This window comes from Sorex fumeus, unplaced genomic scaffold, assembly GCF_029834395.1.
Source record: "Sorex fumeus unplaced genomic scaffold, SorFum_2.1 ptg000093l, whole genome shotgun sequence".
Taxonomy (NCBI): Eukaryota; Metazoa; Chordata; class Mammalia; order Eulipotyphla; family Soricidae; genus Sorex; species Sorex fumeus.
In genome coordinates this window covers 5,308,050-5,322,906 of record NW_026606150.1, presented here as the reverse complement: position 1 = coordinate 5,322,906, position 14,857 = coordinate 5,308,050, and the positions used below count along the sequence as shown (strand labels likewise).

General features: G+C 56.6%; 2 protein-coding genes across 2 annotated transcripts in view; both read right to left on the bottom strand.

Moving 5' to 3' along the window:
* SF3B2 (splicing factor 3b subunit 2) overlaps positions 1-14,857 on the bottom strand; it is a 151,070-nt gene that overhangs the window by 32,492 nt on the left and 103,721 nt on the right. The window lies entirely within an intron of this gene.
* Positions 1-14,857, bottom strand: part of PACS1 (phosphofurin acidic cluster sorting protein 1) — a 112,028-nt gene that overhangs the window by 14,419 nt on the left and 82,752 nt on the right. Inside the window, exons 2-4 of the mRNA XM_056131989.1 lie at positions 7,332-7,419; positions 2,121-2,210; positions 1,443-1,568 (exon numbers count right to left, since the gene is read on the bottom strand). Of these exons, the coding sequence (XP_055987964.1) occupies positions 1,443-1,568; positions 2,121-2,210; positions 7,332-7,419 (304 nt within the window). The remainder of the gene's footprint in view (positions 1-1,442; positions 1,569-2,120; positions 2,211-7,331; positions 7,420-14,857) is intronic.

Below are 14,857 nucleotides of genomic sequence, written 5' to 3'. Positions count from 1 at the left end.
GGGTCGGCTGCATGCAAGGCAAGTGCCTTCACCCCTGTGCCGTCTCTCCGGCCTATAGGGAATTCGTTTTTCTAATCTTACAATTTTTCTATAAATTATATATAGAATATAGAACATATATATTCTTTTGTGACAAGGATCCAACCCAGAGCCTCATATAAGTGAGGCCTGTGTCCTGCCACTGAACTATCTCCCCAGCCAAGTGGAAACGTTGTGGGGCCACACCTGGAGGTGCTCGGGGTCACTCCTGACGAGGCAGGGGGGACCATATGGGGTGCTGGCGCCCAGGTTGGCTATGTACAAGGCAAGTGCTTTAACCTCAGTTCTATTACTTGGGCACATGAAACTTTGGGGTTTGGGGCCATATCCAGCAGTGCTCAGGGTTTACTCTTGGCTCTGTGCTCAGAGTTCACTTGTGGTGGTACTTGGGGGACCACATGGGGTCCCAGGGTTGGCTACATGCGCGGCAAGTTCCTTAACTCCCGTATCTCTCTCTGGCTCCCACGAAACCTTTCGTTTATTTGTTTTGGTTTTGGGGCCACACTTGGTGATGCTCAGGGCTTACTCCTGGCTCTGTGCTCTGAACTGCTCCTGGTGGTGCTTGTGAAGCTGGGGACTGAATCTGAGTTGGTCGCCTGCAAGGCGAGCACTCAGCCCGCTGTACTGTCACTCAGACGCAGCCCCCGTGAAACATTTTAAAATAAAGAAAAAAATTTACATGAGTGAGAAAATACTTTATATAAAGGAGCACATCTTGGGTTTCCAAATAAAGAATGAACTTGCGTTTAAAATATATATGTATTTTCAAGTATATAATTACCAATTTTGGTTTTTTTTCCCCCCTCTTTTGGGTCACACCCGGCAATGCTCAGGGGTTACTCCTGGCTCTGCACTCAGGCATCACTCCTGGCAATGCTCAGGGGACCATATGGGATGCCAGAGATTGAACCTGGGTCGGTTGCGTGCAAGGCAAATGCCATCCCCCCTACACTATTGCTCTGGCTCCTTAATTTTTTTTTTAATTTGGGCAAAATCCAGAGATGCTCAGGGGGTTATTGCTGGCTCAGGAATACATATATATATATATATATATATTTTTTTTTTTTTCCTTTTTGGGTCATACCTGTGATGCTCAGGGGTAACTCCTGGCTCTGCACTTGGGAATTACTCCCCGTGGTGCTCAGAGGACCATATGGGATGCCAGGGATAGAACCCACATCAGCCACGTGCAAGGCAAACACCCTCTCAGCTGTGCTATCGCTCCAGCCCTAACAATTTTTTTTTCTTTTGAGGTGTGGGAATAGAAGCCAGGGTCTCACCTGTGCAAGGCCGAGCCCCGCCCCAGGCAAGAGAGGACCCGGGAGACACAGGGACAAACTCGGATGAACCCGGGAGACGCACGACACGCTTGGCGTTTGCCCGAGGCGCGCGCGGTCCCTCACCTCTGCCATGTTGATGAGCCCCACGGCCAGCGTCTTGTAGCCCAAGATGGTCCGGTTCTTGTAGCGCTTTCTCCTCTGCAACATGATCTGCAGCTTGTTGGCATCTCGCTTCAGGAAATGAGGGTACTACCAAGAACAAGCCCGAGTTCAGCCTGGTTAGCCGGCTGGCTGGAGGCCTCTCTCGCATCAGGAGGTGGGAGAAGGGGTGTGGGGAAGCGAGGGAACGCGAAGGTGCCAGGAGTGTCTGGCGGGGGGCCCCCGACTTCCACACAGCCCACGCACAGTTGGAAAACAGCTTCCTTCTCTCCCTCCCTCCCTCCCTCCCTTTTATTTGGGGGAGGGGGCAGCACCAAGCAAACTCCTGGCTTTGCACTTAGGAGTCATCCTGGAAGATCTCAGGGGACCTTATGGGATGCCGGGGCTCGAACCCAGGTCAGCCGTGTGCGAGGCGAGCACCTTACGGCAGCTCCAGCCCCTTCGAACTTTCTGGATGTGTTTTAAGTTAGAGATGCCAATATGACGAGACACGGAGCACGGTTGAGAGGCACCCGAGACACGGTGCTCTGGACCCGGGGAGAAGGGAAGGGCGGGGCCACGGTAAGGAAGGGGTGCACCTGCGCATCTGAGGAAGGCGACTCCCGAGCCCCCGGAGCGTTAGAAGCCCAGCTGTGGCCTCACCTGCAGGGAGAAGGTGAGCTGGAGCTCGGCCTCCACCAGCCCGCTGGCCGGCAGGATGATCTCGTTGGAGCGGAGGATCCTCTTGGAGCCCTGGAACCAAGGCAAACCCAGGTCGGAGCTGAGCCACTGGAGGTGGCCCCGGAGACGCTGCGTCGGGTGTCAGTGTCTGGGCTGGCCCCGAGACCGAGCCTGGGTCACTTCGGAGGCAACAGTGTGGGCCCTGCTCATGAGGGTTTTCTTTTTTTCTTTTTAGGTCACACCCAGCAGTGCTCAGGGGTCACTTCCGGCTCTGCACTCAGGAATTACTTCTGGCGGTGCTCCGGGGACCCTATGGGATGCCGGGGATCGAACGAGCAAACGCCCTACACGCTGTACTATCGCTCCAGCCCCGCCCATGAGGGTTTTCACTAGCAAATCTTCTGGTATTGTGTGTGTGTGTGTGTGTGTGTGTGTGTGTGTGTGAGTGTGTGTGTGTGTGTGTGTGTGTGTGTGAGATGGGAAAGGGTTGGGCCAACCCAGCGTGCTCAGGGCTGACTCCTGGCTCTGTGCTCAGGGCTGACTCCTGGGTTCTCAAGGGATTATATGGTCTTGGGGATAGACCCTGATCGGTTATGCGCAAGGCCAGCGCCTTCCCCACTGTCCATCATTCCAGCCCCTGTGATCACTTGCACCCACTGGGTGGGGTACCCGGGCTCAGAGCTCAGAGGTGCCCCTGACGGTGCTGGGATGGAGCCGCGTCTCCGCATGTGCCCTTGGGACCGTCCTTCCCGGCTCTCACTGCTGTGTGCCACCCTGAGTTCTCGGTGACTCCCAAGGGGCAGGCAGTGTGTGTCCCCGGGGGCCCCGTGGCAGCCCCTGCTCCTGCAGGTGGCTCTTCTCAGGAGGCCTCGTGTCCCCACAGATTAGCCACGCCCCTCCCCCAACACACAGCCTCTCCACTCATCCACTCAGCCCTCTTCCGACCGGACAGTGTTGCTGACACACAGAGCTGGGAGGCCGGAGCAATAGTGTAGCGGGGAAGGCGTTTGCCTTGCACGAATGTGACCTGGGGTCAATCCTTGGGACCCCGTAAGGTTCCTCAGCCTGCCAGGAGTGATCCTTGAGTGCATAGCCAGGAGTCAGCCTCTGAGCACTGCAAACACCTCCCCAAACCCAGAAAATTAAAAAAAAAAAAGAGTTGGGCAAAACTTTTTCTAAATTAAAAGACAGAACATGGGGCTGGAGCGATAGCACAGCGGGTAGGGCATTTGCCTAGCATGCGGCCAACCTGGGTTTGATTCCCAGCATCCATATGGTCCCCTGAGCACCGCCAGGAGTAATTCCTGAGTGCAGAACCAGGAGTAACCCCTGTGCATTGCCGGGTGTGACCCAAAAAGCAATAAATAAATAAATAAATAAATAAAAGACAGAACAGCAGAGAGGTTAGGGAGTGGCTCAGGGGTCACACGGTGACCTTGGTGAATGCTATCCAGGAGAGAGCAAGAAAACAGCAAAAGGCTGAGGCCCGCCAGCCCCTGTCCTGCCTGTGTTCTGTTCTAAGTACAGAGATCCCGGTGGCAAACGCGCCCACTCAGGGGGCCGTGCGATGCCAAGGTGAAGGTTCCCATCTGCCCGTCCTTCCCGCCAGTCCAGGCCTCTCTCTCTGAGGTAGACACACTCAGGCTGCCCCTTTCATCATCAGGGTTTTTTGGTTTTGTTTGCGGGGGGGGGGGGGGGGTGCACACCTGGTGATGCTCAGGGGTTTCTCCTGGCTCTGCACTCAGGTATCACTCCTGGTGGTGCTTGGGGGACCATGTGGGATGCCGGAATTGAACCCGGGTTGGCTGCGTGCACGGTGAGCGCCCTCCCTGCTGTGCTATCGCTCTGGCACCTTGTTAGTTTTTAACACGGCTTTTTTTTTTAATTATTTTTTTTTTGCTTTTTGGGTCACACCGGCGATGCGCAGGGCTTACTCCTGGCTCTGCATTCAGGAATTAGCCCTGGTGGTGCTCAGGGGACCATATGGGATGCTGGGAATCGAACCCGGGTGGGCAAACGCCCTACCCGCTGTGCTATTGTTCCAGCCCCCAACACAGCTATTTTTATTCCAAGGGGCAAGCAGCTGGTTCTCAAAACAATTTATCCCCAACACAATCTTTTTGTTAACAGCTCCAGTTCATGTTCATTTACATGATGGTGTCAGTTTGAGGTTATTCTTCTGAGCGGATTTTGTAAATAGTGAAGAGACGTCAGAGACCGAGGTCTGCCAGGTGAGTCTTAACTGGGAAATTTCTTCTTTCCAAACTTCTTTCCGCAGTTGCCCGACCATGCAGCAGGGCTCCCTGGGGCCTGTTCCCCCTTCCCGGCCCCTACCTCACCCACTGCTGGTCAGCTTCCTGTCTCAGAGGCCGCGGGCCGGCTGACCAGACTCTCTCTCCAGCCCTGGACCATTATTACTGTTAGAATTATTTTGGTTCTGGGTCACACCTGACCTGAGCTCAGGGCTTACCCCTGGTTCTATGCTCAAGGGTCACTCCTGGCAGCACTCAGGGCATCCTACACAGTGGCAGATGGAAGCCAGGCTGGGGGGATGTTTAAGGAAAGAGCCTTAACACGGGTGCGAGGTCTCTGGCCCCTGGATTATTTCTTATTGTCTAATATTTTGATTTTTTCTTTGGCTTTTTGGGTCACACCCAGCGATGCACAGGGATTACTCTTGGCTCTGCACTCAGGAATCAGTCCTGGCAGTGCTCGGGGGACCAAATGGGATGCCGGGGATCGAACCCGGGTCGCCCGCTATCAAAGCCAGCGCCCTGTCCTTTGTGCTATCGGCCCCTTGTCTAATATAAAATGTGGCTGAATCACATTTTCTAAACCCACTCGCCAGTCAAACGAGCTCGGGCCGTTTCTCCACGGTCCCGAGTTAGTGCTGTTGTGAGCGTGTGCAGGACCCTGTGGGAGAACTGTTGGTTCCCGTCACCCTGTCCCTGTCCCCAAGGGGCAGGGCTCCCCCCGCATTCTGCAAACCAGACCCCCCTTGAGAGCCCAATGTCTGCTTATTCCTGCCCCGACGCACCTCGCTTTGCTCCCACCTGCCTGGGGAACGGCTTTGTCCTTTCCAGCAGACGCTGAGCCAGGCGCGAGGCCGGCAGCTCCCCTGCGCCCCCCAGCGGGGAGACAAGGAAACGAAAGGCTGCCGCAGGTGGGCAGCAGCGGCCCTGGACTCTAGGTCCCTAGGGGGACGATGCCTAGCACGGCCGCTCTCTGCTCTTCCACAACCAGCGCTCCGGCACACACAAAGCCAACCGCAGCACGTCCGGGCAGAACCCCCCCCCCCCCGATTCCTCGCCTCATGGAACCCCCCACGCCAAAGTGGTCCCGGGGCCCAGGGAGCCCGTTTTGAGTGCCGCCGCCTACCCCCGCGCCCACGTGCCCTCCTGGCCTGCTCCCTGCACTGCTCTCGCTCCCTGCGCCTAGAACTTGGCACGGAGCAGAGCCTCGATAAATATTTATTAAATGAATAAATAAGTGTCTGCATAAATGAACCCGATCACATCTGTAATTACTTTCAGCCGCCAGGGAGTACAGAGATGAAAAATTCAGGGCATTTGGAGGCTTTGGGTGTAATTTAAAATTTTACAGTATGTTAAATATTTAATCGGGAAATAAAAGACACGATTTCTGTTGGCAGTGGCGTGGAACTGTGGGGACCGGCGAAGTGGCAGAGACTTTTTAAACCTGCCTCAAAGGGCTCCTGCTTTGGAAAGCAACGGCTCAGAGGACACAATTCCTGAAAACTGGGGCATTTCCTGTGACCGAGAACTGGGGGGAGGCCGGGAAAGGGGGGCAGACACTCAACAGCTCCCCTGGCACATCATCGCCCACACTGGAGTGTCTGGGAAGGTCTCACAGGGTCGGGAGGAATTTTGCACCTAGCTGAGAAGTGAGTTAGAAAGGCGGGCAGGGGTGGGGAGAGGGGTGCTGGGGGTGCCTAGGGCAGGGATGGGGAGAGGTGCTGGGGGTGTCTAGGGCAGGGGTGCTGGGCCCCTCCCACGGGGCCCCTAAACCCAGCATTGGGTCCTTAAGGATGGGCCCAAAGACCCCTAAGACTCAGGAAGTTCTGGGAGGCATGACGGGAAACAGGAAGGGCGGTGGGAGCAGAGCTGAGGGGGCCCCAGGTCAGCAGCTCTGACGGGGGGGGGGGGGGGGGGGGCGGGGGGGGGGCGGGGGGGTAAGTGTACAGGAGCGGGGGATTTATCCGCAGCGGGACGTCTGCCGGCAAGTCTTACGTGGTGAAATTCGAAAGCAGATCTCTAAGTTCCTTCTACAGGAAACCTCCAAAGACCTTCCCCACTGGTTTTTCTTTCTTTTTGAGCAGTTTAATGCACTTGGGAACCTATCTCCAAACTCACGCTGTCAGGTACCACAGCAGGGAGGTTCTCTCTCTCTCTCTCTCTCTTTTCTTTTTGGGTCATACCTGGCAATGCACAGGCGTTACTCCTGGCTCTGCACTCAGGAGTTACTCTGGCGGTGCTCAGGAGACCACATGGGATAGCTGGGAATCGAACCTGGGTTGGTCGTGTGCAAGGTAAACGCCCTACCGGCTGTGCTATTGCTCCAGCCCTATTCTTTCCCTCCCTCCCTCCCTCCCTCCCTCCCTTCCTTCCTTCCTTCCTTCCTTCCTTCCTTCCTTCCTTCCTTCCATCCTCTCTCTCTCTCTCTCTCCTTTTCTTTTTGAGGGGCAGGGGGGAAATACCCAGCGGTGCTGAGGGGGTCACTCCTGGCTCTGTGCTCAGGGATCACTCCTGGCAGTGCTCGGGGACCATATGGGATGGGGGGGGGAGAGGGGGGTCCCCGGGTCAGTTGCATGCAAGACAAATGTCCTCCCTGCTGTGCTATATCTCTGGCCCAGCAGGAACCATTTTTAAGAGAGGTGGGAAGGTGGAAGGTCAGCGGGAACATTAATGAGGGGTAGAACTGGCAAGTGTTGCTAGACTGTTCTTTTATTGGGGGGTTCTCCCAGGAGTGTGGGGGGCGGCGGCTCCTGCTCCAGGCGTGGGGACGGGTTGCTCTTGGGGGTGCTCGGGGCACTTGGGATCAAGCCCAGGCCTGCTGTGTGTGGTGTCGGAGCCGGCTCCCCATCCTCCCCCCACAGTGAATATTTCTGAAGCTTCAACTGGCGGCAAAGTGGCCCCATGCCTGGGCCCCGGGGGACAGCGGTGCTCGGCTTACCTGCAGCTTCACAGCGATGACCACCGAGTTGAGGTCCTTGTCCATCTCTTTGAGCATGACGAGCTTCTTCAGGGTCAAGCTGAAGAGCCTGGGGAGTGTCAGAAGAGAGGGTCAAAGGTCAGGGATGCGCGGACAGGTCAGGGCAGACCGGCCCTCCGGAGAGCCTGGCCTGGCACCCACCCGATCCACGCCACCGACCTCCGAGGGGGCCCGGCTGTCCCGGCCGCGGGAGGTGTGGGGGAGGGAGCCCAGCTCCGAGCCCGGCATCGCCCACCCAGTCCCCGCAGGCACCGGAGACCACCTGAAGACCACGAGCAGTGACGGGAGGGAGCCCCCGTGCCCCCCTACCCCCAGGACCAGGTGGCACTGAAGCGCCCAGACGGTGCAGAGAAAACCCGTGACCTCCGCAGCTCTCAGGGTGAATGTGACGGCTGGTGCCGGGGCAGGAGACTCAGGGGTCTCCGTGGCTGCCCGAGGGAACCTGGGCCACCCACCCCCCAGCTCCGGGTACTCAGCGACAGCGTTTAACAACTTCCCGAGGCGGTTGCTAGCTAAGCACGCGAACCGGGATATAGGGCGAGACGTGACAGACTCGTGAGGGGGCAGGGAAACCGCAGGCCTCAGTCTAGCCTGGACCATCTCACCCCCTGCACCTCCCTTTGTTGGTGTGACCACTGTGGCTGCAGCAAGTCCTTCCTGAGATCTGCTAACGCAAAGGGAAGCCGAGCAGAGCCTCGCTCCTTGCTTTAAAGCTGAATTAATTCATACAACCTCCACACTTTACTCAGACGCACGTGTGCACCCCAAAGAGAAGAGAGCTGACAGTAGAGTGTGTGTGTGTGTGTGTGTGTGTGTGTGTGTGTGAGTGTGTGTGAGTGAGTGTGTATGTGTGTGTGATCCCCCAGAGCCGAAGGGGGTGATGCTGTGGACCACACAGGCACCATAACTGGGGCTGACCTCGAGCAGCCAGCTGGGCCCCCCCACGACCCGTGTTGCTCCCCAAACACCGTCTCCGATTCCAGATCCGAAGGGAGCTGGTGCAGGTACAAAGGGCCTTTGTGGATGTGATGAAGCTAAAGACCCAGAGCCGGTCACCCACGCACCCCCACCCCCACCCCGCGGGGCAACTCTCCTGGCTAGCTGGCTGGACCAACAACAGTCTTGGACGGAGGAAGGTGCGCGTCGGAGCAGACGGTGACGGGGGCAGCAGCAGGGAAGGGGGGCCATCGGCTTTGGAGATAAAGGGGCGAGAAGTCAAGAACTATGGTGGCTGCTAGGAGCCAGGAAAGGCAGGAAAACAGGCTCCCCTGGGAAGCCCCGGCAGAATTGCCACCGGGTGCCAGCCCAGCCCGCTGCTTCTGCGCATGCTCAAGCCTGATGAACAAAAGCCACCGGCGTCACGCTGGGGTCCCCCAAGCCTCCCCCTGCACCCACCCGCGGCTTCACCAGCCTCGTTTCCTGGAGCGCAGGGGTGAGCTGGCCCCCAGGGGTCCTGGTTCTGTCCAGCTCCACCAGGAGCTCGGGTCCACAGGAGCACGCGGGCTCAGCACACCTGGGGGACAAGCCCCCGGTCCTGGGCTCAAGGCAGCACACGGCGGGCTGTGACCCCCGAGCACCACAGCTGGAGAGACCCGAGCCAGCGCCACCGGCGGGAGGTGTGACTCTGGCGGGAGCATGTGAGCGGCTGAGGCAGGGCAGCGCCGAGCGCACAGCACCACCACATGCGAGAAAAAGACCGGAGACATTGGCAAACAAAAAAAAAAAAAAAAAAAAAAAGAAAGAAAGAAAAGAAACGCAGCTCGCCACAGAGCTGGGCACGTTTTCAAGCCACATAGGAAAGAAAGGGAGCGGGAAGAGCCGAGGGCTGGGCCGGTCTCCTTCCTGCCCGCGGGTCTGCCCAGCGAGGGTCCCGCTTCCCAGCCAACAGCTCCCACCTTTGGACTGATCTGCGGGTGCTTCTGAGCAGACTCGGGGCATGAGCAAAGGCACAAGTAAGGGGGCAGGACGTGACCCACGGGGAGAGCACAAGCATGCCAACACATGCCTACACACGCAAGGCCCGAGTGCGAGGCCCGGGGCTCCCAGGTGAGGCTGTGAGGCAGTGAGGTGGTCGAGATGAAAGGGTGGACAATGTGGGGACATGTGTTTCTCTGCTGGTGGGGCAGCCAGCTACGTGCTGCTCTCAGTTCCTTCAGGCCCCAGGTGGTTTCCTCTTACGAAGCAGAATCACGTTAGAAAGGCAGAACCCAGGGGCTGGAGCGACAATACAGCGGGTAGGGTGCCCTGCACACGGCCGACCCCGGGTTCGATCCCCGGCATCCCATATGGTCCCTTGAGCACCACCAGGAGTAATTCCTGAGTGCAGAGCCAGGAGGAACTCTGGCTGGTGTGACCCAAAAGGCCAAATAAATAAATAAAACTGCACGATGAATGAGTTCATCAAGAGGAGTAAAAACCCTGCCGGAGAAGGCAGACACAGAAAATTTTCTGGGGGTCGGGGAGAGCATGGGGGACGTGGGGGGCACTTGCCTTGCAGTGACCAGGTTAGATCCCCATCACCCCATATGGCCTAGCCCCTACCCCAGGCTTTGCCAGGAGTGATTCTTGAATGCAAAGCCAGTAGGAAGCCCTGAGCACAGATGGGTGTGACCCATAAACCAAAAAAATAGAAACAAAACCCAAACTATATTATTTTTTCTAACTGGTGAGAGAGACGGACAGACAGACAGACAGACAGAGACAGAGACGAGGGTGGCGGTAAAGAATCCAGACTGGAAAGAAAAAAGTAAAACTGTTTTTTAGATGACAGGATTGTTCATGCAGGAAATCTGATGGGAGTCTTTAAGACTTAGAACAAGGGCTGGAGAGGTAGCACAGCGGGTAGGGCATTTGCCTTGCACACGGCCGACCCGGGTTCGATTCCCAGCATCTCATATGGTCCCCTGAGCACCGCCAGGAGTAACTCCTGAGTGCAGAGCCAGGAGTAGCCCTGTGCATTGCCGGGGGTGACCCAAAAAGCAAAAAAAAAGAAACTTAGAACAAGCGAGGGCCAGAGCATTAGGACAGCAGGGAGGGCGTTTGCCTCGCACGCAGCCAACCTGGCCTGGATCCCTCCTGGGACCCCATATGGTCCCCCAAGCCCGCCAGGAGCGATCCCTGAGCTCAGAGCCAGCAGTAAGGCCTGAGGACCACTGGATGTGGTCCAAAACTCACAAAAAAACCCCCCCCCCATAAAAAACCCCCAACAAATTTAGAATGAGCGAGTTTTGAAAAGCCAACCTGGGGCTCGTGGTGCCTTGGTCGAGAACACAAAGAACTTCTGTACCCCGCTAGGGGGCCGACCGAGACGATTCCAAAGCCGGCATGGGAACAGCTGCTCACGCACCCCCAAAGGAAATCCCAATACCTAACAGGCCCAGAAAAATACGGAAATATACTTCCACACCCACAGCCGGCAGAGCCCAGCGTGCGGAGAGGCTGCAGGACAGGCGCTCGGGCAGGTGGCAGGGCGGTAGCCTGAAAGGTGTCCGTAGGGTCACATGGGGTCCCAACTCCTGCCTGTGGACGCGCCTGGGGGGGGGGCGCCTTCTTGCTATGCCCCTCCCGCCTGTAAGACGGGGGTCATGATAGCGGTGACCCAGCGCCGCTGCAGGGCATCGTGGGGGGCACTGGGCGCTGTGCTGATTCCTTGGAAGCTCACGGTACTGTGCTCAGCAGAGAGCGAAGGCGGGCTCTGAGAAGGGCAGAGAAATGGCACTGCGGGCCTGGGGTGCTGCCCGATGCAAGGAAGGACACGTGAAGCTCCCACCAGTCGGCAAACAGCCTCAAGGGCCACAGGGTTCAGGAGAGCATGTGGCGGGCCAACACGGCAAACTTGGGTCCTCTCCGTGCAGTGCTTATGCTGCATCCCTGAGTGTCTCTCTCTCTCTCTCTCTCTCTGCCAGGGACTAAACCAATGCCCTTTTCAGGGCTTCTTCCTGACTCTGCCCTTAGGAATCGCTCTTGGAGAGCTGACGGATGCTAGGGATTGAACCTGGGTTGGCGGCGTGCAAGGCAAGTGCCCTGCTGGCAGTGCTACCGCTCCGACTCCCTGAGGCCCGACTTTCACCATGCGAGGCCAGTGCTCTTCCGCGGGGCTACATTCCTTGGCCCCAGATTTTGACTTTTGAGTCTCGGTGCGGCGCACACAGAGCGGCAGGTGTACCCAGCCAGCTCACTGCCACCTTTCACGATTCCAGTGCTGAGACGCGTGACTTCCAGAAACCTCACTCCACGAGCAGCGGGTGCAGGCCATGTGATGGATGAGCAAACGGGTTGGGAGGAGGGAGGGAGAGTCTGCATGACAGCGAGCCCTTTGCGAGGCTGGCCTGGAGCACAGAACACAGAAAAAGGCACAGAATCTTCAATAGGCATTTCTGGGGCCGGAATGACAGGACAGTGGGGAGGCCGTTTGCCTCGCACGTGGCCAACCCCGGTTCGATTCCCAGCACCCCATGTGGTTCCCCTGTGCCCTGCCAGTTGTAAGTTCTGAGCTTACTTTCCCTTCAAAAAAAAAAAAAAACCTGGATTTTCTACAAGTCTCACTCCCCAACAAACAGTCATCCTGTATTGACTCTGCCTCCACTCCACCCTGGATTGATTCTGTGATCAGAGAAAGTCTTTTCGGTCCAAACATCATCTCGGATGTGTACAAGGTATCAGGAGCGAGTGTCATTTGTGGAACATAAAATAACATGAGACGGACACCCAAGGACAGCAGACACAAGGGCCAGGAAGATTGCTCCACGGTTGGAAGCCTGTCTCATGAGCTGGAGGAGAAGGCAGCTGGGATAGAGAAGGGACCACTAAGTCAAGGATGGTTGGAGGGATCGCTCGGGATGGGAGATGTGTGCGGAAAGTAGATAACGGACCAAACGTGAATGGCCTGTCAGTATCTATATTGCAGACCATAATGCCCAAAAGTAGAGAGAGAGGATGGGGGAAATTATCTGCCATAGAGGCAGGGGGAGGATTGGGTTGGGTGGGAGGGGGCTACTGGGAACAGTGGTGGTGAAGAATGTGCACTGGTAGAGGGATGGGTGTTCAATCACTGCATGACTGAAACTCAAACATGAAAGCTTTGTAGCTACATCTCACGGTGATTCAACAATAAAAAATTAAAAATATTTTAAAAAATTAAAAAAAAAAGAGCGAATGTCGTCACACCACAAGCTTCACGGACACGAATCCACTCCTCAAACGAGACTCATAACTGCGATAAAGGGCCCCGGTCTGCCCTGGCCTCTCCAAGCCCACTAGGGTACCCGCGGGATCAGCGGGGAGGGTCGGGGGCCTCTAGCCTGTCGCCCAAAGCAGAGAGAAAGACGCCGGAGTCCTGCCTGGCACCCGTCTCTGAATCTGGTGATCTACTGCTGCGGTACTTCACTTCCCGGCCTGCAGCGAGGATCCTTCTGGAAACCTCCAGCCTCCCCATAGGCTCCAAGGGCTGAACCTCCTGCGCTGAGCATGTCTCGGGCAGCCTCTGCCTCCCTCTTACTCGAACGCCTCTGACTCCTGGCGCGGTGGTTGAGAGAAAACAGCATGTGTTCAATTTGTTTAATTAAACTGTAATCTTTCCCATTCAACATAAATATATCTAAAGCAAGATTTTTTTCTTCAGGGACGGGGGGAAAAAATCCACTTGCCCACACGAAGTAGAAAAAAAATAAAAAAACCAAGTGTTTTCATTCTAACAGCCTCCTTAATTGGACAATACTAGCCCAGATTAGAGGGCATTTAAATTACCCCTTTCTAAACAGTGTCACAAACGCAGAATATTCTCTCCCTTTGCCACGGGATGAGCTGGGCAGGTTGCCAAATCTTTTTCTAATTAAGTCCTGCGGTTAATTTCTAAATCTGTTCGCATTTCCTAGCATGGCGAGTGGAAGCGGAGCTGGAACTTTTCCACTGTTTGTGGGAGCGGGGAACTACAGCTCTGTGTCAGCCTTGCCGGGGAGGGTTCATCGCTGAGCGGCTGCGGTCCTTCACCTGAGAGCCGCAAATACTATCCCCAGACAGAAGACAGACAGACAGACAGTCATGGCGCCCCCCACCCCCCAATCTCCCAGGGCTGCGGGACCCCCGCTGCACTTCACATGTCACTGCAGGAACTGATGTCTCAGAGCAGCAGACCAGGAAACCTTGTGCCATCCGCCCCCAGCCGACGACAGACACCCCCATGTAACCGTATTTCTACTAGGAGAGGTGAAAGCGCCGTGCGCCGGGCAGGGCACCCCCTTCTGTGACAGCCGCGAGCAGGGACGGGTGCGCGGGCACCCAGGATAGATGCCCAGCAGGGCACAGCGTGCTAGTGCTTTCAGGTCCCGTCAGCCATTCCAACGGCTGGCTCTCAGATGGTGAGGATGCAACTCCACCGTACGTCGAAGAACATTGGACGTGTAGCTGAGTAAACCCTGTGTATCCGCAGCTGTGGAGGCCAAGAGAGGAGCTGGGGCCATGGTGGGTGCAGCCCCCAGCAGCGCTGCAAGCCACCCCACCACCAAGGGGGCAGAGAGGCCTCTGGGGATGCCTGAGAAGTAGTTCAAAGAGGCAGAGCCGCAAGTCTGACCCAGTGCTCTGCAGGGTCCCTGACGACCACCAGCACCGTCAGGTCCATACTGGCCGAGCACAGTGGGGAATGGCCCCTGAGTGTCCAGGATGCAGGGGAGCCCCCGTGACAAATCATGAATGGGCCAGAGCGATAGTACAGCAAGTAGGGTGCTGGCCTCGCACACAACCGCCCAGGTCCCACCCCCGGCATCCCAAAGGGTCCTCTGAGTAACTGCCAGGAGTGACTCCTGAGTGCAGAGCCAGGAGTCAGCAGCCCTGAGCACCGCTGAGCAAAACCATTAAGATACTGAATCAGAATCTAATGTAATTAAAAGGAGATATAGATAAATCCACAGGCATAATTGGAGATTTGACTATTCTTAGTAATTAATTGAAAAGTTAGCAAAAATCCCCAAGGGAGCCTGGGTGATGACTCAGTGAAGCTTACTCAGACCTCTGAGTTCGATTCCCAGCACCACGCGGCGTCCTGGGTGGGGCTCTGGACCCTCCCCCCGCCCCCCCCCACTACATCACCAGGCATGGCCCCGGGCAACCCATCACTCTGGGGGTGGCCCCTGTTTGACACACAGTCACTCACAGCTGGATGTGGCTTACGCAATGCAGTGCTGGCATTCCGGCGTCAAAACCAGAATACGCGCCACTCGTCACGTACGGGAAACACTACCAAGGTCTCAGCTTGCTGGACATGAGACATCTCATAGAATTTAACAGTATTATCTTACAGGTATATTCTTGATGACATGAAGTGCCTGCCTAATCCCTAGGATTCCCTGTCTAAAAATCTGTCTGCTTGGCACTAGTAACACCTCTAGAGCTTTCCTTGCTTTGGGGTCACACCCAGAGGTGCTCAGGGGGGCGACGCCGACTATGGGGTATCCAGGGCCCCTGCTGCAAAGCGTGTGCCCCTCTGTGCTCTC